We start from the raw sequence: 24,167 nt of genomic DNA, 5'->3' as shown, positions 1-24,167 counted from the left end.
AGCGAATACACACACACACACACACACAACAGAGGGGTTTGAGTGTGTGTGCACTTATGAGTAAGTGAGCTCATAACTCGGACAGAGCTAGAGATGAAAGTAAAAGATAAGAATACATCAGCGAAGAGCATAAGAGAGGCAGAGAGACGAATGGCAGAACGGAATTGAGTTATAATGTGCAGAAGAAGCAGGAACGGTGCTTGGGAAAGACGGACAGGGAGACTGATGGTGACTGAGTGAAAGTGCGGGAGAGGGAGACGAAGAGTAAGTGGTTTGAGAGGATGGATGAGGACAGGAAAGGGAGAAGGCACAGCCGAGACATACAGCAGCTTTACAAGAGCGGAGATTAAGGCAACATGTCCCCGGTCAGTCATTAATCCGGTTTAAAAGCAATTAAGCTAAGACTCTCTGAGAGAGAGAAAGAAAAAGAGAGAGTGAGATAAAAAGAGAAAGAGAAAATGTGATTATTTTGGGTTTATTTGGCTCTTTAGCACATACAACCTGTGTAAGAGTAAGGAATTAGATAGAACAACCTTGATTACTGTCCCTAAGGCTTCAGGCTTTCTGTCCAGCACTCCGGTTTCTCGTTCTTAGTGTGCATCTTGGTCATTGATGTTCCAGATGTGTATCACAGGCTACAGGTCGACACCGGGCCTCACCACATGTGTAATGTTTCTGCGTCCACGGGGAGATTGTGATACAGATAGCGCTACCACCTGACAGATACACAACAGAACATAAATCACACCTGGAAGCTCTTGCGTGCGCACAGAGAGACAGTTTTATCACGCAGTCTCTTCTACAAAGTAATTAACAGCTATGCAAGCAGGGAAAGGTCAAAGCAAAGAGACGCTGAACCGTTTTTGCAACCAGGATCTTCAGGTGCAGTCCGGTCATTAAATTTACCGATCATTTTTAGGAACAAGATCGTTAAGAAACCCAGTGTGTTTCAAGCATCGCGGTTGTAGGATTTAAAGATCGTCAGGATTGTACACCGTTCTGAAATTAATTAAGAATGCATTTTTAATTTCAGTGCAGTTGACGGATTCGAAAGGAGTACAGAGAATTGACATTCAAGTGTGAGGAAATAGAATTTAGATGAACTGAAATTCTACAAATCTCACATAGAGTGGTGGCCAAAATTGTTTAAACACTCAGCATATTTAAAAGGTTTCAGTTGTTTTTGATGAAATGTGCTGCCTGCGACGGAAAGAATCCGCTGAAACATTGAAAATGATGGACTGGCCGCCTCAATATCCGGATCCATCAAGCAAATTTGGGGAGAGCTGGAAAATAAACTGGACTGATCTATTTTACATTCAGAGGAAAGTCTTTGGCTCGAGTTGCAGAAGGCATGGGGTAACATAGTGTTGAAGCTCTCAAGAAATATATTAAGTAGAGAGATGTACTGCTGCAAAAATGTGTACATACCAAAATTTAAAAGTAAAAGTAGATAAAAGTAGAAAAAAACCCCGTCTCACCTCATCTGATATTTGTTGTGCTTAGAGAATCATCTGCATGTTTCATGAACATTATAAAATGAAATTATGTGTTGGAGGCAAAACAAAGGTCTTTGATCTGTCAGGTGTTCTAACAATTCTGGCCACCACTGTACCTCGTTTTTAAAAGCAAGGTTTATTAGGGCAGAGTTTAAATGTGGACTTGTAAACGAGGCCTTAATTGAAAGTTCAAAAAGCTTTGAAGCTTGTAGGTTTATAAGCCTGATAGATAGATATACAAACAGATAAATGTTTAAAATTGCTCATTTTTTGATGTTTTTCATAATAATTAATAGACTAACCATTGTGGAACTGGGATGGAAGAACACTTCAATTCCCAGAATGCATTTCCTGCATTGAAATTCTTTTAATTCAGTCAAATTCACACAAATGTTTCCCAACCATGACACATCTATTGGCGTGTCACGGTTGGGACATTAAACAGAAAGATACAGAGAAAGAAAAAGATCTTTAAAACGTGATGGATGGAGTCCGTCTCGTTTTCCACTTTACCCGAAGTGAAAATACAGAAGTGTTGACATAGATTTTGTGGAGTGTTGCTCATTGTTGACCAGGATGGAGTGCTATCGACTGGCTCTTCCTGCTGAGGGATTGCTGTGCAGCCCTGAGGCCAAACCCACAGTGGCATTTAATACACTGCACTGGTGACCATACTGCCACACTACTCGTGTGTGTGTTTGTGTGTGTGTGTGTGTGTGTGCTCTTGTTTACTCAGTCACACTCTTAGACACTCGCTCAGGTTTAAATACATTCAAACGCTCGATCTACACGCGATACCTCAAAAAGACAGACCTAAATAGACAGAAAAGAGTCGTTTTGCGACGGCCTCCTAAAAAGCAAGAAACTGGGTTAGATGTCTCCGAAGTGTAAAGATGTAAAACGGGACAAAGAAGGAGAAGGGGGACAACATGAGAGAGAAAGATGCCACAAAGACAGCCTCTGGGTAGGATCTAATTTGCAAAAAGGGAGGAAGCACAGAAGAAGTTGTTCACTAGGGAGAGAGAAAAAAAGAAAGACAAGGGAAAGACAGAGATACACAGATGGGAAGGAGAAAAGGGAAGGGGGGTAAAATTTCCATCAGGTTTTCAATTGGGGCGGATCAATAGTGTATTAGAGCTCACCTTGACCCCGCGTCTCCCCCCTCTCCTTACAGGCCAAGTCACTTGCACACACAGCAGGGGGCTGCAGAGGGACAGTGACTGCATTACTGCCTCCCTCACAGCAGCCGAAGTGGCAGAAAATGGCACAATAAAAAGGGAGCGAGCGAGCGAAAGACTGAGACCGATGCTCGAGTGCTCCGGGAGGCAGAGGGGCCTGCCGAGAGGTGGTTGAAAATTACGAAACAAGCTGATTTACTAGATGTTTCTGCGTTTACCTGCCTTCGTAGATTTCTAAGTCTCGGCGTGCTTGTTCACATGCGAACACACCGTAGGCCGGCGCGTGCAAAGAGACAGTGAACTTCAATCCACTTCGGAGGCGGAGGCAGGGGGCAGCGGGCACAAAGGAATGGGGGGGAGAGGTTGAATGAAAAAAATTGATCTGGGAATTTAGCATTTAGACACAGTTTACAAAGCGATATGGAGGGAAGGCAAAAGAGCACAGGGGACCGGAGGGGCCAGACACTTAACTTTACATTTGGTCAGCGTCACCCAGGCGACTCCGCTCCAAAATATAAAAATCCCAGCATTCAATGCTCTGCTGTTCGCAGCACAAGCGAATGGCTTTCCTCTCCTCTTTATTAGCTAGTTTGACGAGCAGGAAACCGGGTGATCACTATGAAATTTATGTTCCTTAGACGACGCCGTAAAGACATTATTAAGACTTCACGTCTGCTATCGTTTTGTCGAGACGCTGAGGTTGCGCCGCTCAGATGAGAAGTTTTCTCCAGGCGTTTCCTCAACTATTGTTGGCTTCACACTGTTTCGCTCAGTCACACTTGCACACACAGCGACTAACAACAAAACAGAGGCGCGCACGCAGTGTCCCTACTGCTGAAGGGAAAAAAGAAAAAGAAAAAAGGGAGAGAGAAAAAGAAATCGATCGCCGGGGATAGCGGTGCGCGTCGGAGGATCGTATCTTGTCAAAATAATATATTACCCTCATCCCCGGCTGATCGATGCGGTGGATTAGGGACGGAGGGCTCGCTCTCCCCTCCCCTCCTCCGTCTCTCTCTTTCTCTCTCTGTCCACCGTTCCTTGCAGTTTAATATTTACCTCCGTGAAGGAACGGGCGCGACGGCGTTCACTCTTAATTGATTCCGACACTTGGGGCTCTGTGCTCGGGCTGCGGAAGAAGGCGGGAGGGGTGGCTGGAATGTAGAGAGCGGGAGAGGGGAATGGTGAGGAACAAGCAAAAGAAATCAGGGTGAATAAGATAAGGCCTGAAGGCACAAGTAGATTCGACGCTTTTATATGCGTTTAATATGCATGTGAAATATATTGCATTGGTGTATTTTCGTATTTTGTCATTTTAATGTCCTATCAAATGCAAGGCAGGAAGGAGTACATAATATGAAGGAATGTGAACCTACAAGTTCTGCTTCCTGATGACAGATTAAACAGAGTGTCCAGTGAAAACGAGATAAAGGTAACACAGATGAACACATGTAGGGAGGACAGGCACGGCGAAGTACAAAAAGATATATTTTTTAATGCTAAGTTTAGGGTCAGTAAGACCGACCTTAAGAAATGTTCAGAAATGATGCATCAAAGCGACTGTGTTTCAAACAGATGCCACAGATGTTGTATTCATCTGAAAACCCTGAAAACAATACGTACCATGGCTTCTACAAAACATTAAGCAGCATAACGTTTTCCAAAATTGATAAAAAAATAATTGTCTCTCGATCCTTAAATTTCAGAATAGACATATTAGAATTTCTCAAGGGTCGCGTGACAATTATGAAACAAATTTATGTTTAACAATATCACGGTTTTTACTTTATTTTTTATTAAATAAATGCAGCCTTGGTGAAAATTCAATTAAAGTGTTTACTGACTTTTAAACAGGTGTTCATTTCCCGAAAGATAGAGACAAAAGGGGCGACAAAGATAAGCAGCAGAAAGAAACGTGCGTGGCAGGAGAACAGAAGGCAACCATAAAAAGAAAGCAAAAAACAGAGAGGAGGGGGAGAGAACAAAATTGTGAGGTGACAGAGTAATATAAAGAGGGATAGACAGAGTATGGGAACGATGGAGGGAGACGGAGAAAACAAGAGAGGCACCATATTTTCCGTTGAAGGAACTCAGCTGTCATCTTGTTCCGCCAGCACAGAGCGTAGCTATAAAATACAAGAGCCGGGCAGGCCACACTCAGTGACTTATGTGTATATCTAGGCTTTGTCAATATTTCTTTCTGGCTCCCTACTCTCTCTGTTTCTGGCTCTCTCTCTCTCTCTCTCTCTCACACACACACATTCTCATAGAGGTTATATGGGTGTCACGTTCCCCTAAACCTGTGGATGCCATAGAAAACCTGTGTTGTGTTTTGCATACACAATATGGCATGACAGTGACAGATATTTGGACTGTTAAACGTCTTTGTACCATGGTGTCGTTTTTAAAATGTACCGTTGCTATACAACATCTCTCTTTCATATTCTTACTGCAAAAAAAAGTGACCTTTCAGGCAAAAATGAAAAGTATGACTTGAATTCTTATGCGTTTGTTTTTTTCAGCACAATACAAGTCGACGGGTCACAGCGTAGTTTTGAACTCTTTTCCAAACATCTTCTTTCATCGTCCACCTAAAAAATCCCAGCAACTTCGGGCCAAGGTCTCAGGGCACTCACTACAGGTCACGCCACGCTAACATCTCGTCACATCTCAACTCAAGTTGCGCGGACCTAAAGTCCAGCCAATACACGGCATCTCCTTCCGTGCGTTTATTGGTTTTGAAAACAGCGCTGCGCCATTGTGAACTATTGTGAAACAAAGCAGATTGCAAACAAAAATGCCCTCGTACATCCATCTAGCTGACTTGTCGAGTTTCTTTTTCTCTTTGTCTTCGCTTTGCCTTCCATCTCTCTTTGTATATAGGCCTACGCACCTCCATTGGCTCTCTCCATTCATCTCCCAGCCGCTCCCCCTCCCCGTTCATCTCTCTCTGTATTTCCTCATCTCTGCTCTTTATTTACCGGCGCTGCGGTGCTGGCTGTGGCAGCTCAGGGAGCGGTAACAGAAGTGTCAGGTGTCATTATTCGTCTAATTCAGTAATCCGTCATCGCACACTCCCTGTGTGTATGACGTATTATACATGGACACAGCGGGTGTAGTAGGCGCTGAGGTGGAGATTCGATTTGACACGCGCAGAGGTGGGCTGTTTGGTTGAGGGGGATGTAGAGGGGGGATACGAGAGTGGAAATATGGTCCAGAGTTGACTGAAGACAAAGGGTAGTAAGAGTTTGAGAGAGGTTGTGGGTGGCTCCGTATAGTTCATGCAATGTCCTTTGCTTCATCTTAAAATGTTTACTTAAAATAACGCAAAAATTAAATGCTGTCATCATTTATTCATTGCAAACCTACTTTTTTTTTCTTTAAAAAATATATTTAAAAACAAACGGGGCACAGTATTATTTTGGGTTCCATCACTGTTTCAAGCATTTATTTATTCAAGCATTATTTTTAACAGGTGAACTGTTACTTTCATATAACATTTAAACGTACGTTTAAGCAAGAGATCAAAGCTTGTGTAAACCCAGTCGAACTTTGATACAAAAACGTAGCAGAACAGGACACATTCTGTGCCTGAAAGTCAAATAAATTCTACTTTGGTTACCGCCATAATAATTTGTTATATTCTAGTGTAAAATATCAATATTCCCATTCACCATGTTCAAACACATACTACTTAAAATCACTATCTGTTTCAATTTGTTCCGCCTTAACCAAAACAATGCAGAAGATTTGTAATCATTTTAGTTTGTGTTTTGGGAATTATTCTTTCCACGTATGTTTGTGAGTCACTGTTCCTTTTCCCTTTTTGATTTATTTCCAGCCTTTTCATAACCAAAAAAGTATTTTTTTCAGCAGTGTTTAATGATTCACTGATTTAAATTAAACTACAGTGAGGATAATAAATGCTGCAGTAAGTTTCTTAGTCTACAGTTCTGCTAAAATTTTCAAGAGCATTGCGGTCTTCAATACTCAGCGCTGGTATAGCGATGAACTTGACTGTTTATAGGAACACAAATAAAAGGAAAAAAAACGAGGATTAGAAATCAGAGAACTCTCCAATGTTCCAAAGGATCTAAAAATGCCCACCGCAGTGATGAGGGTCTAGATGGTAAAGGAGAAAGCCATGGGGTCTTAAGTCATTATTAAGGGGTTAGTAGCAGTTAGTGGCTGTTTATTTCTTGTGCCTCTTTTTTTTTGTCATCAACGAGTTTCAGAACAATCACCGCTCCTTTTGAGACCGACAGATTTGTTAGACTCAAGCCTGTATCTGGTACAGTAGCTCCAATGGCACAAATTTTTTTCATCTTTGGTACGAAGACCTGACACGAGGTAATATTCCAAAAGTTGTCTTCGTAGGTCATGTGGCCTGTGTCAACCGGCTCCTCTATCCTCTGCGCTTCGATGATGTTCATAAACTGCCCTTGGCTGTGTTTTCTAAAAACATTAAGCATAAGTAAATTGTAGAGACCATTAGAGCCAATGGACTACTGGAGCTAATTTTCTGGAAACACTTATTTGCTTTGCCAGTGGTGTTTTTTTGCTCACGTTACACAAATCAGCTTTTGCAAAAATGAATGATCTCTGGTTGATTTGTTGCTGAAAAATGCTCAAAATGCTCAAAAATGCTTCACTTGAAAACAGATCTTGCTTCAAACTGTTTATCAGGTACAAAGGAACACATAATCACATTTTAATACATTTCGATCATTATGAAGTCATTATACACTATATGGGAATTTTATTTACATTTTAGTGTTGGAGAGAAAAAACATATGCACATAGTGATGGAAGTTTGACTTAAGTTTAGCAGATTGGACTGGATGACTTTCTTACAAAAGTAGTACTTAAAAGCGTGATCTGTGTGTTAGTTTGTATGACAATCATGATGAAAATCCTTCATCATTGGCAGACACTGATGTTTTTTTCCTGCAAATGCCTTTCTTTCTTCTGTGCAACATTAAGTTTTGAAAAATGTGCATATTCTTCTTTCATACTACAGTCGGCAGGGACAAGAACAGACAATAAAACACAATAATAGCATGAAAAGAGAAGCCCTTCTAAAACCATATTTAGCTTTGTGTGAAGAACAGTTAAGTGCAATTTAGGTTATTATTTACTGAATTCACCTTTATTTCTATGGACAAAAAAAAAACAGCTTAGGCATTCTGCATTAACTAACCCCATTTATATTTCACAGAATAAAGAATATCACTTTTATGAGGGTGAGCAATTAATGGCAATTCCGTGCATACCTGTCTGTTTTGTAAAATATCTAGGGTCCACAAATATTTTCCTTATGTCATTAAGTCTGATCTATACAATACACAGCCACAGAAAAATCCAAAACCCGTTTCTTCGACACTTTATAAGAGAGAAAAGAACAAAACTGTTAAAACATAAACGATTCTACAATATTTTCATCTACGCAAAGTCATTATCAAAATAATATCAGAGAATAAAACCGCGTTGGTAAAATCGCCTTGAAAAAACACCGCCACCCGCAGGTACGAGGTAGACAAATATTTATGCAGCCTATAGGTGTCCTTTTGAAACTCATTTCGGTATTTTTATGATATAGATACCCTTAACAAAGCCATGACTTAAGCTACAACCGGAAATGCGCGACGCTGCAAGAATTTTCTAAAAAAAAAATAAAGTTAGCGTGTGTTTCTTCCGAGCGAGTTCAGGCATAGCTTGACGACGATACTCTCCAAAGCCCTTTTAATCAACGCGTGATCACGTGCACATTTATTCATCTCTGTATACATTTATGAAACTTTCCAGTATAGCCATGATAACGTATTGTTCTCTAAAACCGACAGGTGACATGCAATCTTTTATTTTGGCGGTATTTTCGCGCTGTTCTCTTAGGGAGACGAACTTAGTGAGATCGCGGTGAAGTGACGCGACGCCTGAAACTATCGACTTGAGAAAAAGCCTGAGAAAAGCGCGTCACACACACAGCCACGCGACCTCCTCGTCACAGACCAAACGACAGAATTGCGTTGCAGTTACATCATAATTTAGGCCACATGCTGATTAATTTAAGAAGAGCCTCGGAAGGAAGCATTCCGAAATAGCAATTGTAATAAACATTGTATCGTACTATTGTTTTTATAATTATCATTATTATTATTATTTACAAGGAGCAACAGCATTATTATTATGAATAATAATTATTACCAATTATAATTATTATTATAAAGCCACAATACTATTATTATCGTTAATGGTATTGTGGGCGTGATATGCAGAAACAACACCTGGAAGGAGTCAAACCTGCCTGTAAAACGTGCTTCCTTTATTGAGAGATTCTTGCGTGTCGGTAATGAGACGTGCCGAGAACTTCAAACAAACGGAAAAAAAGAAATCCTAACGGATCTCTGATACAAGCGAGAGAGAGAATAAATCAATGTGTTCACTGCGTGCATCTGCCTTCAAGTTTTTTCGTGTTTTTTGCAAGACAAAAAAAAGTTTCACCCCTTATTAAAAGCGACTTAGTAAACAGTTTTGACAAAACAGAAAATTTAAACCCACAGGACTGCTGTGCCTAATCTTGCACCGCACGCGGGACTTTAAAAAGTTGCACGGATGCAAGTGGGTTAAGGGCGATAGATAAAACCGGCAAAAGATAGAGGACTCCGGCGGCACTCCGGGAGATTGATAGTGCGCGCTGAGTTCGGGGCAGGGCAGTCACTGTTTTAGCCCTCTGAGTAATCCTACACTTTATCACCATCATAATGACAGAGAGCGCCGAAGAGGGAGGAGAGCACAAAGGAGAGAAGGGTTAAGTAGGTGTGTACTCACCCGAGTTATTAGCATATGCTTGAGGAGAGAGCGAGGGGCGAAAGAACGAGATGAACAGCGATAGGCTACAGAGGAAGAGCCGTTCTGTGAAAGTGAACGCGCGCGCGCCGAAGACGAGCGCGTGGTCCTGACGATGAAAGCTTGATTAAAGTAAACGAGCTACCTGAGCCCCGGACTGACCTCTGTGAGGAGGAGGAGGAGGATGGAGGATGGAGGGAGAAAAGAGTGGAGTTCAGAGTGGGAAGTTTCGCTTGAAGTCGTCCGACTAACAAATGCGTCCAGAAAACGTAGTAAAACCAACCAAACGTATAAAACCAAAAACCAGTGTAAAACTCTATCCTGTCTACCACTGAGAATTCAGCATAATAGCAGAACTGTAAAATGGGAAGTTGTGCTTACTAAAAATCCTTTCATTTAACTTCACGTTGCCACATGGCGGGCCTTTTGTTCGCGGTGTCTGCAAGATTTTATGTGAGGCCATTATTTTGCATTGCTCTCTTGTTTTTGCACTTCTCTTATTAATTCAGTTAATCACGAGACCTTTTTATTTATTTATTTATTCTTGCCACCCTCTTCCCTTTTTCATCTCTCTCTCTCCAACGATTATCCTGCCGTCTAATTAGAAATCGATACTGTGAAGCCGGCGGGTATTTGCGATGTGTTTGTGAATGTTGAGAACAATTCCCTGGACAGAGGTAGATAGAATAGGAAGAAAAAGAAAGAAAGCGCGCGCGCGCGCACGCACGCACACACACACACACTCGCGCACGCACACCACCACTGCCGAGCAGAGACACACTTACGGCTCCGAGCTATTCGTTTTTTAAAAAGCTGGAAAAGCACACACTAAACAAGGACAGAAAGAAGAGCTTTCCTTTTCTGCGCGAGGGACCTAGGCGTGAGCAGCTGGGATTTTTTTATGCAAATAAACGATAAGGGGCTTGATGGTGCATGTGCCTTAATGAACAACTTGATAATGAGAAGTTGCGTCATGTTCCAATTAACGCACGCGGATAAAAGAGGCAGTGGAAATTGTGCTATTTAATAACCGCGTTGTATTTAAAGCACTCGCCTTAACTCGGGCTAGATAGTGTTTCACGACTTAATGCAATCGTATTTTTAGTCGTGATGCGTTTTAGAACTCCTAAAAGAGATTGTTGACATGCAACAGTCAAAATACCGCGTTGATAGCTATTTATTTAAATGCTTGTGATTATTTTGTTGCGCGCTGGTTTAAGTATTTATAATTATAATACGAAACGGGCCCGGTGTTTTGTTTCGTCTTGTATATATCCCAGACATCATCGGTGACACGGGGTCGTAGCTTCTTCCCCTCCCAATGAGATGTGATCTGAAGTCTCTGCAATACAGGAGACGGAGGCGACGGGTTAGCGCTATTATTGCGCTCGCAATCGAAGTTAAACGAATTAGCGGCTCGCGACGCCGATGTGGAGAAAAGACACAGAGAAAGAATAGGAGCGCGCGCATTTATTAGTTTAGCTCGCACCGAATCCGTTTTTCGCCGGTTTTCTCTTTATTTGCTCCCACCGTAATGCGTTTGTGTCCGTCCTTGCTTGTGATTGCCGTGTCCCTTTTGCAAAATTGTTCTCCCTCTCTCTCTTTTCTCCGTGGGGAAATGTCGATTTAGATACTATATAGCACTTTTTCGCACGAGTTGTTTGTTTAAAAGCAGAGCCAGCCATCCACTATTACATTATATTTCATCAACCTATCCGGTGGGGAAGGCCGATTTTTTTTTTTCTACATTTCTTGTATTTCTGCGCTAGTTTGAATCCGTCCGTGTGCCTTTCCACTTGAGCCTCTCATTAAACGTCGCTCTCTCTCTCTCTCCCCCTCGCCGCGCTCCCTCTCTCTCCCTCATTTATACGCGCTTTACTCTCCCCTTGCCCATGGCTATATGATCGCAAAAATGTGTTTACAAAACTCGCTCTCGCTCAGATCAAACCGCTCCATCGAATCAAAGAGTCTGAAACAGAGACAGAGGGAAAGAGAGGCTGGAGAACAGGGAATATGAGCAGGGGCCCGTTCGTGTGTAATCTTTAAATTCTCTGTGTGTCTTGTGTGTGTGTTGTCTGTTTGCGTGTGCGCGTGTGTGCGTGCGCGCGCGCGTTGGTTTCTGCGTTTTAATATTTTTGAATATGTGAAGGAGTCAAGGAGATCAGCGGGGACTGAAGAAAGAGAGCCCAGCTTGAATATTTACGCGCTCTGGCAAAAAAACAAACAAATTCATCGGTGAGCTCGAAATAACTTTATGGCTGTTACGTGCTTAAACAGGAGACTGAAATATTGACTTTTCTTTGTCAGCACAATTTTAGCTATTTTGACCGGCAAATTAAAATAGCCCACTAACTGCGGCGAGTGCAATCGTTCCCGTGTATTTGCACGGTGTGCGTCGTCTCGTGATGATTTAGGCAGGTTGATTCGGACAAATGAATACATAAATGCAGCACTCAAATTATGTTCATTTATATTATCACGCATTTTGCGAATTAAATGTTTATAAAACATTCCGTCTCTGCCACCCAACCATTCTTTGCTTCAGTGGTAACGCATTATTTGCGCGAAAGCGAATATTTATTATGTCGCTTGCTGATGGCTAAGCGTTTATAGAGACGGTCAAAGCTATGCAACACACCTCCTAGTGTAGAGGCGTCAGAATGCAAGAAGCGAAGCGCAGGACAGAAAGCAAAAATGGCATTTGGGCCGACTCTGAATGAGGCGTCGCGTGTATTTTGCCGCACAGCAATTAGCCGAATTACAGTTTTTGTGTAGATCAGATCTGTGGATAAAAACCAAGGTGTTGTTAGAAGGCAGCGAGGAGAAAGCGAACAATAAGTTTAATTAGTAGAACAGGTCTTCAAGCCGGCATAAATGGAGGGTGGGAGGACGGAAGAAATGTGTGTGTGAGAGAGAGAATGAAGGGGTAACGAGGGATGAGGGGGCAGACAGACAGGCATGTGGAGCGATTATAGCAGGGTTTATGTATGAGCTATTGATTGAGTCGGTGGTGACTTCTTGAGTGGTTAATTCGGGAAGTGAGAGCGATAGAGAGAGTAACTCACTGACCAGAGGGAGGAGGGATAAAGAGAGAGGGGGATAGCAAGTAGGAAGAAATGTGGCGCAATAGCTGTAGTTTGTCCCGTAGAACAGCGATAAATACATACGGAGGGAGCATAAAGCAGCGGGGTTCATCAGCCTTCGTCTGTAGTTAGGCTTGCGCGATGTGACGGAGGATCATCTGGTGTCGAAATTGCTGTGATCTCAAGACCTCGAGCAGTCCGCGCTTCCCTTTTTCACCGCTCTTTCTTTCTTTAAATAGGCTAATTGCATTAATTAGCTTTCCGCACCTATTAAATTAACATCTACCGTCGAGCCAAAAGGTTAGCGCGTGCACCATTCGATCAGGAGAATAAACATTTTCCGCGTAAAGTTAGTTGAGAACTATGGCACATATAGCCTATATTTAGTGCTATCAAGCGAGTGGAAGTCCGGAGGGGGTGAATTAGTAAAAAAAAAAGTTTAATTGGAGTTTAAAAATAAATGTTAAAATGTGTGTAATATTTACTTTGGGAGCTACAACAAGCAGGGTATACGCTGGCCTCCATTTGCAGTAATTTGATGAAATAACAGCTAAATGATCCCGTGTATGCGTGCATGGAGGCAGTGTGTTGCTACCTGCTCATTGAAGGAAAGTAAACAGTTTGGGAAAATACGTAGTGATGTCACCTCACAAGACGACTGCAGATGTAACGGAGTGCGAGCGGCGCGCGTGTTTGTGTGAAGTTTAAGGTCCGCTCGCTCTCCCGCGCGTTTTCCTCTTTCTCTTCCCCTCTCTCTTCCCTCTCGCGCGGGTTTTGATCTCTCAGCCGCGAGATCAAAGGCGCTCTCTGGCTATTAGTCAGCGAGAGCCATTGATCCCACATCGATCCACGCGAGACACAGCCGCCCCGTGAACACCGTACGAGGCTCCCCAAAGCTCTCCCGCGCGTCGGGAGGGAAAGCGAGCGAGGAGAGAGAAAAAGAGCTTTAAGGGGGGCGATGTGTGTATATTTTTCACTGGCGCGGGCAGAACCAAGCTCGAGCTTTTTCTTTGCCGCGGGACATGAAACAATGAGGCTCGAGCCGGTTTTAATAAAGCGCGCTTTCCCTCCTTTCAACTCTGGCGCGAGGCGGACGAGTCGGCAACGGAGAGCGATCGATAATTAATGACGATGAATAATTTAACCCTATCGATTGATACTTTTTCTCCGTCTTTTTTCCCTTCTTTTCCTTGTATCTTAAGTCCGATGTTCTATAAGAAACTGATACCATATCGCACGCTCGCTCTATCATCGCTTCTAAAGTTGAGCGAGTTCTGTTCCACCTCGCTTTTCTTTTCTTTTTTTTAACCAAGTTTCCTCGGCTTTCTCATCCGCAAATGTCGAGCACCGCCGAAACTTCGCTTTCACTCTCTCTTTACCTTATTATCTCAATTACTGGGTTTCGTATCTAAAGTTCGCCTGTGTCTGCTGTCGTGAAAGACGATCGCCTCCATAGGAGAGAGTGGAGTAAGGCTGGGTGAGGGGTGAAACCAGCGCTCATGACCGGTCCTGAGGTGACAGCGGAAGCAGAAGTCCTCCATTCGTACACGTACATACAGAACAAAAGCGAGGTCTGTGCAGGGAAAGCGCGATCTCGTGTCCAGTTTGACTTGTAATAATGTTAAGCGACGTTAAATGACAGAACCGGTGTCAGAAGATTATTTTAATTGGATACCGATTCATTTAAAACAACATTTATGCCACAGATAACTACATTGCAACGCTTGCCACAGCTGTGAGAGTGATAACACACTCACACTGCCTGTTGCCATTTTAGAGTTGTTGTGATTTTGACATTTGTTCTTTTTAAAAATGAAATGTTTCAGATGAAGCAATTAACAGTACATTTGATTACCACAATACGCTTAAGTTGAAAAAGTCCTCAGCGTTGAGGTAGGCTGCAGTCTTTGTGCTTGACATTGATTTACAGAGTTTCAGCAGAAATTCTAAACTTTAATGTGAAGCTGATATATATATATATATATATATATATATATATATATATATATATATATATATATATATATATATATATATATATAGCCTTTGGAAATACGATATCAATGTTAGAAACACACAATGCAATAAAATACTGAGTAACCAAAGTTGTTTAAGCAAAAATGTGTTGCAGCATTCTCCAAGTTCATATGGGGCTCTCTAATATAACTGCCTTAAATGAAACATTAAATTAAAGTCGAATTCTTTACCGTAATGAAGATCCAATATAAGAAGATACAAAATGCTTGTAGAGAAAATAGTTTTTAGTAATGTGATTAAATGTCCCTCGGTTGGCGCGCTCCATGCAGCTGAAAGAAAAGCACGTCTTGGCTATTTATGGCCTGTTATGGGTTATTATGAAATTTGGAAAACGTAGATTCTGTAAAGGTAAGGTGCAAGGTGCTTTGCAAGCCACCTGAAAATACTCCCCTTCCAAGTTTACATAGGAACTGTCATTTTTTTCTGGCAGCGTTCACAATGTGTCAGATGCGTCCCATCTCAAGTTCTCCATCTTGACCGTCCCCCCCCCTACCCCTCTCTTCCTCTGCTCGCTCTTTTTCCTTCTTCATAACAAACACACAAGCCAGTCCTTCTGTTCTTTGACCCTGAGGCTGTGCAGACTGTCAGAGCAGAGTCAAGAGAAATCGAGAGATCGAGAGAAAGTAAAAGAGGGAAAGAGGAAGGAACAGTGGGGGGAGAAAGAGAGCGAGGGGCGAGGGTGCTCAGTAAGTCCCTTTTCAGTGGCAGCCCGAAACAGAAAGATGACACAGATACGGAGGGCTTGTTTCATGTCCTGGGAGCAGAGAGCGAGAGGGACGAGACTCATCACATTCCCTCAGTGTTTCTGCTTCAGAACCTTGCTGTCCATCTTTTTCACAACTAGAAACAACGTCGGCCATTTGTTACTCAGTTCTTTCTCTTTTCCTCCGCTCTTTAGTCCACTTCTGCACCTCACCTTTTTACCATTTTATTTTGTGGCTCACCCGTAACACAACCTTGTTTCCAGCGGCCGTGAAACATTAATGTGCAATCAACAGAGCTTTTCACTAAATGTAATTAGTCACAGGGGTAAACACGTTAAATCTGTAGGGCATCGCTATTCCATAATAAATGAGTAATCAATGCCTGTGTTTAAATGCAATGATGTTTATAACAGGCAACTTATTATTTCATACTTAGTGTTTTTGTGCTATAAGATTAGCACAAATAATTTTTCCACAGCATTAAACTGAAATTCTTCGAATTCCCACGCCATCACGCAACAAAGATTTACTGAATGATTCAAAATGATTTTACATACGTGCAATATATTTAATATTAAGCATGAAATCTGCATTACATATCATATTGTAAGTAAAATATCATAAAATATCATAAATTAAGTGCTATGTATTTTCACATTCGACATTCATAGATACAATGATATATGTACATAAACAATAAATTGATTATATTTAAATAATTTAAACTATATATATATATATATATATATATATATACCAGACTCATATTTATTTCAGACTCAAACACGTATTTTGTGTGTATATGAGTCTACTCACAGATGATATAACCGTGAGCTGCTGTTAGTTTGCTACCTTGATGTGATCGTATGTACCTGTCACAGAAGAGTTTTACTTTTCTCAAGAGTGCATTTGAGCCCGTTGTCTTAGGGAACGATGTTACTTTGTGTTGCCCTGTCCATGTGTATGTGCATCTTTTTTTTTTTTTTTTTTTTTTTGGTGTGTGTGGTGGTTGTGCACTCCCTGAATCAGTGTCTTCATATCTACGAGATTGTGAGAAGATGTATTCCCTTGGCTGCTAGTTATAATGTTTCTGGGGGTGATAGGGAGAACTTGAAAGCCCTGTGCTGCCCAAATCAAAACTAACAAGGAAATGATGGGGGCTCCTTTATCTCCTCACTGGCCTGGAGGGGAAGAGCAGGGCAAAAGAAGGAGATCGAGGGAAGGGGGGTGGGGGGCGTCCTGGCTTCCTCTTTGATTTGTAAAAAATGCATTACCTCCGAAATCAAACGGAAAATTACAGAGCGGGAGCAAAACATACAGAGGAGAGTAAGAGAGCGAGGGTGCAGTTAGGTGCACGGGCAGGTAAGGCCGGGTTTCCTTTGATGGGATAGGCTGGCCGATAGGCAATGAATACAAATTTCACAGAAAGCGGATGAAAATTTCTGAATGAATTCATTTAGAGGTGTGATATTGACTGCGCCGGTTCTATTGCTCTCAATTATTGCTTTAAACAGTCTTCAAGTGATACATTCATTCTTAACCTGATAGTCTGATATTACAAAGTTAAAGACTGTCCTGCGAAGGCAAGTCTTGAAAGTCTGACTCTACATTTCTATGCCCTTTCAGGAAAGCTACCGAAGTGGTGAAGTAAGAATACAGCCTGCTGAATTGACTTAGCAGCTTTCTTGAATAGGAAAGAAACTCCATGAAAAAATAACGACAGATGAGTGTTACAAATAAAAAAAAAAAATAAGATGAGAAGTAGATATGATGGTGGGGGAGAGCAAGTGGACGGTCCAAAGAGTAAAAGCAACAAAGGTTGTGTGTGTGTGCACTTGTGTGTGAGAGAGAAGTGCCTGGAGTTAGCAATAATAATTTATACAAACACACCTCAATAATTCACGTTCCATTTCAATGCTGGAGGGAAGATCCAAAATTCACAGAGCATAATTAAATAGAGTGAGAGAGGAGAGGGGGAGAGGGAGAGGCCAGCATTAAAGATACCCTTGTACCGGCTTCTTTTTCTTCCACCCGAGCTTTGTAAAACAACCTTTATGAAATTGTGATGGCTGAGGAGAGATTGAATTTCTCTAGCCATGTATACTGAATTGCTGCATGGAGAGATGGATCTTTACTGATGCTCCCAGTTGTTCTGATACCAGATGCAATCTTCAATGATTTTTGATATCCTGCTTTGAAGTTATTTGTATGAACACATGCCCACCGTGGCGTGTTTATTTCCTTTTGCTGCAGCGTGAATATTTCACGTTGGAAATGAAGTTCAGTTTTAGTGCAAAAACAAGTGGAAACTGGATTTTTTTTTGTCTGTTTCTTACTCTTAAATGAATTTGATTTACATCATCGCGCATCGTTTTTGTACTTGTTCTGCCCAAAATGTAACACTTTTAAGTGCAAACAAATACCTATGTGAAGCTATATGGACTAATTGCTCGAGGGCCTCACACACTGTCATGTGTTCAGCGTGAGATGGGGTCTTTTGAACATTTCTCTTTGAGAAAAAATGCTCAGTGATCTTCTGCATGGCTGAAGGGACGGCCTTCGGCAACCATATTTAAAGAAACCCTTCAAATGAAAACGCATTGATTGATTTTAGAGGCCACTGGAATGACATGCCCTCATGCTTTACAACAGCGTGTTTTGACACACACTGGTGTATAGTGGGTGAAATAAGTCCACGAGCCCATGACACGTATTTGTTGAGTCAAAGTATTATGCTTTAACCTTGTGTTCTGTGTTCTGACCTCAGTGGTTTAAACTCAAATTTTGTGTTAATGCAGGTGTAGTGGAGGTATGGACTGTAACTGTGTTAGTGACCTGCTGCTCACGCCACCCGTCCCAACCCTCTGGACACCAGGTGAGATACTGGAAGAGTTGTCTTCACCATCAGACAGTAAAAACAAATGCATGGGTGTTACATTTTATTTTTAATTATCGCATACTAACAAGATCCGACCATGCTTTTAGATAATGTAGTTTACTGAAATAGAAATTCATATTGAGCAATTTACATTTTAGACCCAATATAAACTATAGTGAGGGTAGCGTCTTACATCATTTTTGATAGGAATTAAAGCGAAGCTTTAAGGGATAGAAGCGCATTCACTGGGTTGTACTGTTGTTTAATAACAAGAGCATACTGTTCAGCTGATGAAATGTCTTTCCAAAAACAAACTTTCAGTAGACGAAAACCCCCATAAAACAGCTTGAAAGTTGCGAGTTGACGAAAATGACGTAATCTAGGTCCTTTATGCAATTTGTGCTTTTGTGAACATATGTTGCAAAGCTTCGTTTTTAAATCTGAATTAAAGTCAGCATGCCACCTAACCTGACTAATGTCTATTGCCAGTTTCTATGGCCTATGTTTGATCCTCCAACGATTGTGCCTCAAATAAATAGTTCAGTGACTCACTTTAAATGGCAATGTTCGCGTCCAAAAGTTTATGTTGTTAACTTGTTGCTTTGTGCACGAAGGCCCCTCGTAAAACTAAACATTTTGGACAGACTTCTGAGGCGGCATTATGGTTTAATGATCCACAATAAAACAGCGAGCCTTCGCGAAAACAAAGCAAAAATAGAAAAAGGAAAAGTCAAATAAGTTATAAAACATACAATTAAATGGATCACAAACCTTGTCTTCCAGATTTATTTTTTGCTCAATCGTCACTAAATGGAGCACGCAGGATTATGGGTTATCAAAGGCAGGGAACGATCCAAATGCTGCCTTCAAAAATCAATCAAATGGAGCAATGCAAAATTAAGGCATCTCAGTAGACAGGAAGTGAAGCTACCACTGTATTAGGAGTTGCCTTGATGCCTTCCTACCTTGAAATGTATCATCTGAATGCAGCATTTTTCAGTTTTTGAGCGCAGCCAATTCATTTTGTCATTTAAAGAACCAGTGTTTTGAACAAATGAATGAATGTTTCACTAATACTCACTAATAAAGACCACCACTTGTTGCCACCTACTGGAACCTACTGATGTAACCTGCAGAAATAATTGCTTATAAATCCCCACTACTGATTCATAGCTGGCAGTTTGAACTGATAATCAATTTTTGTTCTCAGTTATCATTAGGCTGTTGCTACATTTTCGAAAAATAAGCTAGTATATATACTCTCAACATGTAATTTAAAGATTTAAAAACATACATTTAAAAAAAGAATTACGTATAAAACACAGGCTAACTATAGGATCAAAATCCCCAATTAAACCACCCATCGCTTTATCAGTTTTTTAGACAGAAATTCTCTTAGCAAGTAACAAAACCAACAGGCCTTATCCAAATCCTTTCACTTATTCGCCTCCTTTTCCTCAGGCATCGCCTTCCCAGACTGGGCCTATAAGCCAGAATCAAGCCCAGGCTCCAGGCAGATCCAGCTGTGGCACTTCATCCTGGAGCTGCTGCAGAAGGAGGAATACCAGGGGGTGATTGCCTGGCAGGGAGACTATGGTGAATTTGTGATCAAAGACCCAGATGAGGTGGCAAGACTGTGGGGCATTCGGAAGTGCAAACCTCACATGAACTACGACAAGCTCAGCCGAGCACTTAGGTATGCACATCATGCGTGTTTCATATTCATAGGATTATTTTCTGTGTCAATGCTTAATCGCTGCCTTTTATTGTTCTCTCATGCAATATGTATATTTTAGATGGTGCGCTTTGTTGAGTATACAGCCTGTTTGGCTGTTTTTCTCTCTTTGTGTGTGTTTTTATCTTGCGTCTGATGGGGGGAAAAACGTCATTTATTTTTTCCTCACATAATATCCTGTATAATAGCATTGGCCCCTCCATGCTTGATAGTATGTGGATATTTTAAGTGCTGCCTTCCCTCTGAAGAACATCAATACAGTCCAATTTGTGGAATCTTTGAACATCTAAATGGATTCTGGATGTTCTCCGGTGAGCGCCTCATATAAAGAATACTTGTCGATGGGGATTTTGAAATTAAGTCTAAAATTGATTCGTACCTCGCCAAACTTATATCAGATCTTCTTTCAAACTCCAACATGAAACTTTGAAGGTTTGAACTTTGACCCTGGTTGAAGCGCTTCTGCACATATTCATGCAAAAACCCGTATCCATTTCTCATCCCGTCTCTTTTATTGCTCTGCTTTCCTCCCTCCTCCCCCAACCTCCCTTTAATAGATGCTGTCGCTGGCCGCTAATTGTTATGAATAGGCACAGGCCATAATTAGCCTCGTTGATTAGCCTTGCTTAATTGCTCAATTAAGGGGCACAATTGCCACATAAAATAAAAGCTTACAAATTATCGCACCGGCAGATTGCATCACGGGAACTCGTGTAGGCTGCTGGACCGGGTAAACTGAAGTCAAGCGTAAAGTGTGCTGAGATTAAAGAGCCTAGCTCTCATGCACAGGTGCGCATCCTCAAAGCGCTCTGACATGTGTGATGAACGACAACGGGTGATGGTCAAGGGACAGATCCATCTCTTATTTCCAACTGAGCGATACACGGTTGTGTGATGTTAAGGGAAATCTAAGCAGTCATCACCGTGCAGAACAGGAAGCTGACAAGGCTGGCATTCCCAAATGAAGGCCATGACCCTGGAAAAATTTCTGAGTGAAGGAGGAGGCAGCCTTTCCCCCTTTTAAAGGGATAGTTCACCCGAAAATGAAATCTGTGTCATCATTTATTCATCCTCGTGTCATTCCAAACCTCGAAGATCTCGTTGTATGGACAAAAAGCTCTGTGACATTCTTCAAAACATCGTTTTGAAGGAAGAAATTTGGAAGGACGCTAGTAAATTATGACAGAATTGAAACATTTAGCTTGTTGTTCTCCAACCCGCAGGTACTACTACAACAAACGCATTTTGCACAAAACTAAAGGCAAGCGCTTCACCTACAAGTTCAACTTCAGTAAGGTGGTTCTGGTGAATTACCCACTGCTGGATATGGCCAGCTCTCCGTTCCTGCTGGCCCAGAACCACTTCAACGGAGGAGCCGCAACGCCGGATTGCAGCCCTGTCACACCTGAGGTACGAAGAAAATAAATACATCATATGCAGTGTGTTAACAGTAGCAGGATATCATCAGACCAGAACTCAGGGTAATGAGAAACAGGAACGATCCTCTAGGTAGAACAGAAGAATAAAGTCAGACAAAAACCTGAAGAGCTGAAGATGTGCTCTGTGGTAATAACAGCTCTATTGCCAGTGTTTAATGATTGATGGGATTTTTTTATCTATACTGTATAAGGCTCTGCGTATTAGCTTTGATGTGAGGAATCGGACTATTGATTGTACGGAGTCAATCAGTATGTACGTATCTTTTTTTTGCATTTATTTTATTTCTTTTCCACTGTCTGTAATTGCTCTAGTATCGGTGTTCAGCAATTGTTTGCCTTCGGTCAATGTTAAACTTTAACTAAAATAGTTATCATCTGAATACCAGGGGCGAAGCATGAATTTATATGTTCTGCTTGAATACAAAACGAGAATAGGTTTCATCAATAAAGGTTTATCCAAATACGAAACCTGAATTCACTTAAAATATGCACCTTTAAAGTATAAATGGATTAAAAGACTAAAAGGGTGGCAAATTTGCTAAAAATGGTAAGGTAAAATAATTAGGCTTATGAAATGCAGTAATGAAATGCATTAGTATTTTTTAGTTATAACCGGCTTTTATTTTTAGCTGTACAAAAACAAAAATGAAAAGATTGTTTTTTAAATTACCCACCCAGGTCATTCTATGAGAAAGTTAGCTTCTGTACATCTTGACTAGAGGAGACTGAAGGAGAAAGGAAAGAGAGAGCCAGAGGTGAAGAAGAAAGTAGAGAGAATGTCACAGATGGCGTTAAGAAGCTTTAAAACAAAAGAAGACATTATCCCTTTCCTCTCATCTCTGTCTGGGATGGCGTACTCATCACTGGCATTGATTGAAAATGAAAGACATGTGAGAAATGAAAGAGAAGGTGGGGCTGTCAGATCAGTGCCATGTCATTAATGCGGTTTTGTTAAGCAATACAGATTACGTATCTTCGAAGTACAGTCCTGCCTTTTCTCACTTAGAAGAGAAGAGTGACAAATTATTGATCACCTTCATGTGACTAATAAAAAAAAAGAAAGAGAGAAAATCTTTACGCCGTTCATCCGCTAAGATTCCTGCGATGACTTCCAGGTTTCCTTTAGTAAGCTTTATCCTCCACCACCCTTTTCTAATCTGCTCCCAAAAGTCATTTCACATTTTGGGAGGTAAACCCCAAGATCTCTTTGTGGCCTTCCCTGACTGACATCTTATGAAGTCTTTAAGACAAGACTTTCTTATTTCAGGATTTCTAACACAGAGTTAAATATGTCACGATAGTTACATGTTCCTTATCATTATTTGATTGTGCATTTTCAATATTTTTAGAATACAAAATATTATTCATACTATTAATGTTGTCCAGAATGTTTGAAAGTTACTCTATTAGTAATTTAAACACTGTTTAAAGTATCAGTGTGTGTGAATATATATATTACTGGTTTACACACACACACACACACACACACACACACACACACTCCACACACATATATATATATATATATATATATATATATATATACACACACACACACACACACTGTATATATTAATATATAAATTAGGATATTTTTAATAATGCAAAGTTTTTTTTACACAACGCATATCAATACAGATAAAGGATAAATATATATATAAAAATTATATATATATTTTAGTAACCAAGGTCAAAGTTTCAGGAAAGCCATATATAATGTTACCAAATATTTATATTTCGAATAAATTCAGTTTTTTTTGGCCCCCTGTATATTAAACAGAGACAGAGATACACATCTAAAAATATTAAGCAACTGTTTTTAAAATTGAATAAAATAAGAAATGTTTCTTGAAATCTGTCATTCAATCACTGTTTAATCACTGCCATTTATTTAACTAGTTCTTCTCACAATTAGTTTTTTTCACTGTGTAATGATCCTGACACACTGTTTTCTCTGTCCCATCTTTCCTAGGCCCTTCAGTCTTTATTCCCTCGTTTGCCTGAATCAGGTCGAGGGCCCTCTCTGTTTGAGCGCAGTGCAGGGGCCCCAGGGCCTGATGGGGACAAGCTGAGACTGGACGCTTTTCCTTTCCTCGGCTCAGGTGAGACAGGAACTAAACAGAACAACAAATTCAATAAATGTAACAGAGCAAGTTATGGCTTCACTTTAATTAGAGAAGGTTCTTTCTTCATCGGAGCATTAAAGTTATATTAACACAAGTTACCAGTTGTATTTTTACTACGTTTAGATTCATGATATTCCTATGTTTTTGACACTGTTAGTTTCCATTTGCATTCTGCACTTGTGCACTCTAGCACTTCCTCTGAGAGTGATACGGTGCCATGTGCACACTCCTTTGTCTTTTCAATTGCTCTGGATCTACACTAAAATACTGGTGTATCAGAATGCATGAGGGCATGAGTATGTCAAAGCGGCTCCCCACCCCAAAAAACCCCCTCACCCCTTCAACTTTGTTTGTCCTGAGGTCCTGTTCCACCCTCCTCCTCTTCTTACCCCTCTCTGCCTCCCATGTGTACCCCCTGTCCTAATCCCTTCCCAAGCAGGAAGGCCCTAATTGAGGGTGCAGGCTTCAGTTTGTGGCCTGTGGGCGCCCATTACTGTGTTTTCATAAGCAAGTGAGGCCTGCCTGACTGATTCAATATTCATGTGTCTGCCAGCTACTCCTGGCCCTACATACACACACACACTAGCACTCTCAAATTAGCCCTGCATAGCAAATAACACAGCGAGAGACTGAGGAGATAAAAAG

The 24,167-nt window shown here is 41.1% G+C and overlaps 1 protein-coding gene across 3 annotated transcripts in view; it reads left to right on the top strand.

Annotated features, from left to right (window-relative positions):
- erfl1 (Ets2 repressor factor like 1) overlaps window positions 1–24,167 on the top strand; it is a 39,143-nt gene that overhangs the window by 11,221 nt on the left and 3,755 nt on the right. For all 3 annotated transcript variants that reach the window (XM_043260391.1, XM_043260390.1, XM_043260389.1), the window contains 4 exons: window positions 18,143–18,219; window positions 19,684–19,918; window positions 21,181–21,367; window positions 23,369–23,498. In XM_043260391.1, coding sequence (XP_043116326.1) covers window positions 18,156–18,219; window positions 19,684–19,918; window positions 21,181–21,367; window positions 23,369–23,498 — 616 coding nt within the window. In that variant the 5' untranslated portion in view covers window positions 18,143–18,155. The remainder of the gene's footprint in view (window positions 1–18,142; window positions 18,220–19,683; window positions 19,919–21,180; window positions 21,368–23,368; window positions 23,499–24,167) is intronic.

Source organism: Puntigrus tetrazona, chromosome 16, assembly GCF_018831695.1.
Source record: "Puntigrus tetrazona isolate hp1 chromosome 16, ASM1883169v1, whole genome shotgun sequence".
Taxonomy (NCBI): domain Eukaryota; kingdom Metazoa; phylum Chordata; class Actinopteri; order Cypriniformes; family Cyprinidae; genus Puntigrus; species Puntigrus tetrazona.
This window is presented reverse-complemented; position numbering and strand designations above follow the sequence as displayed.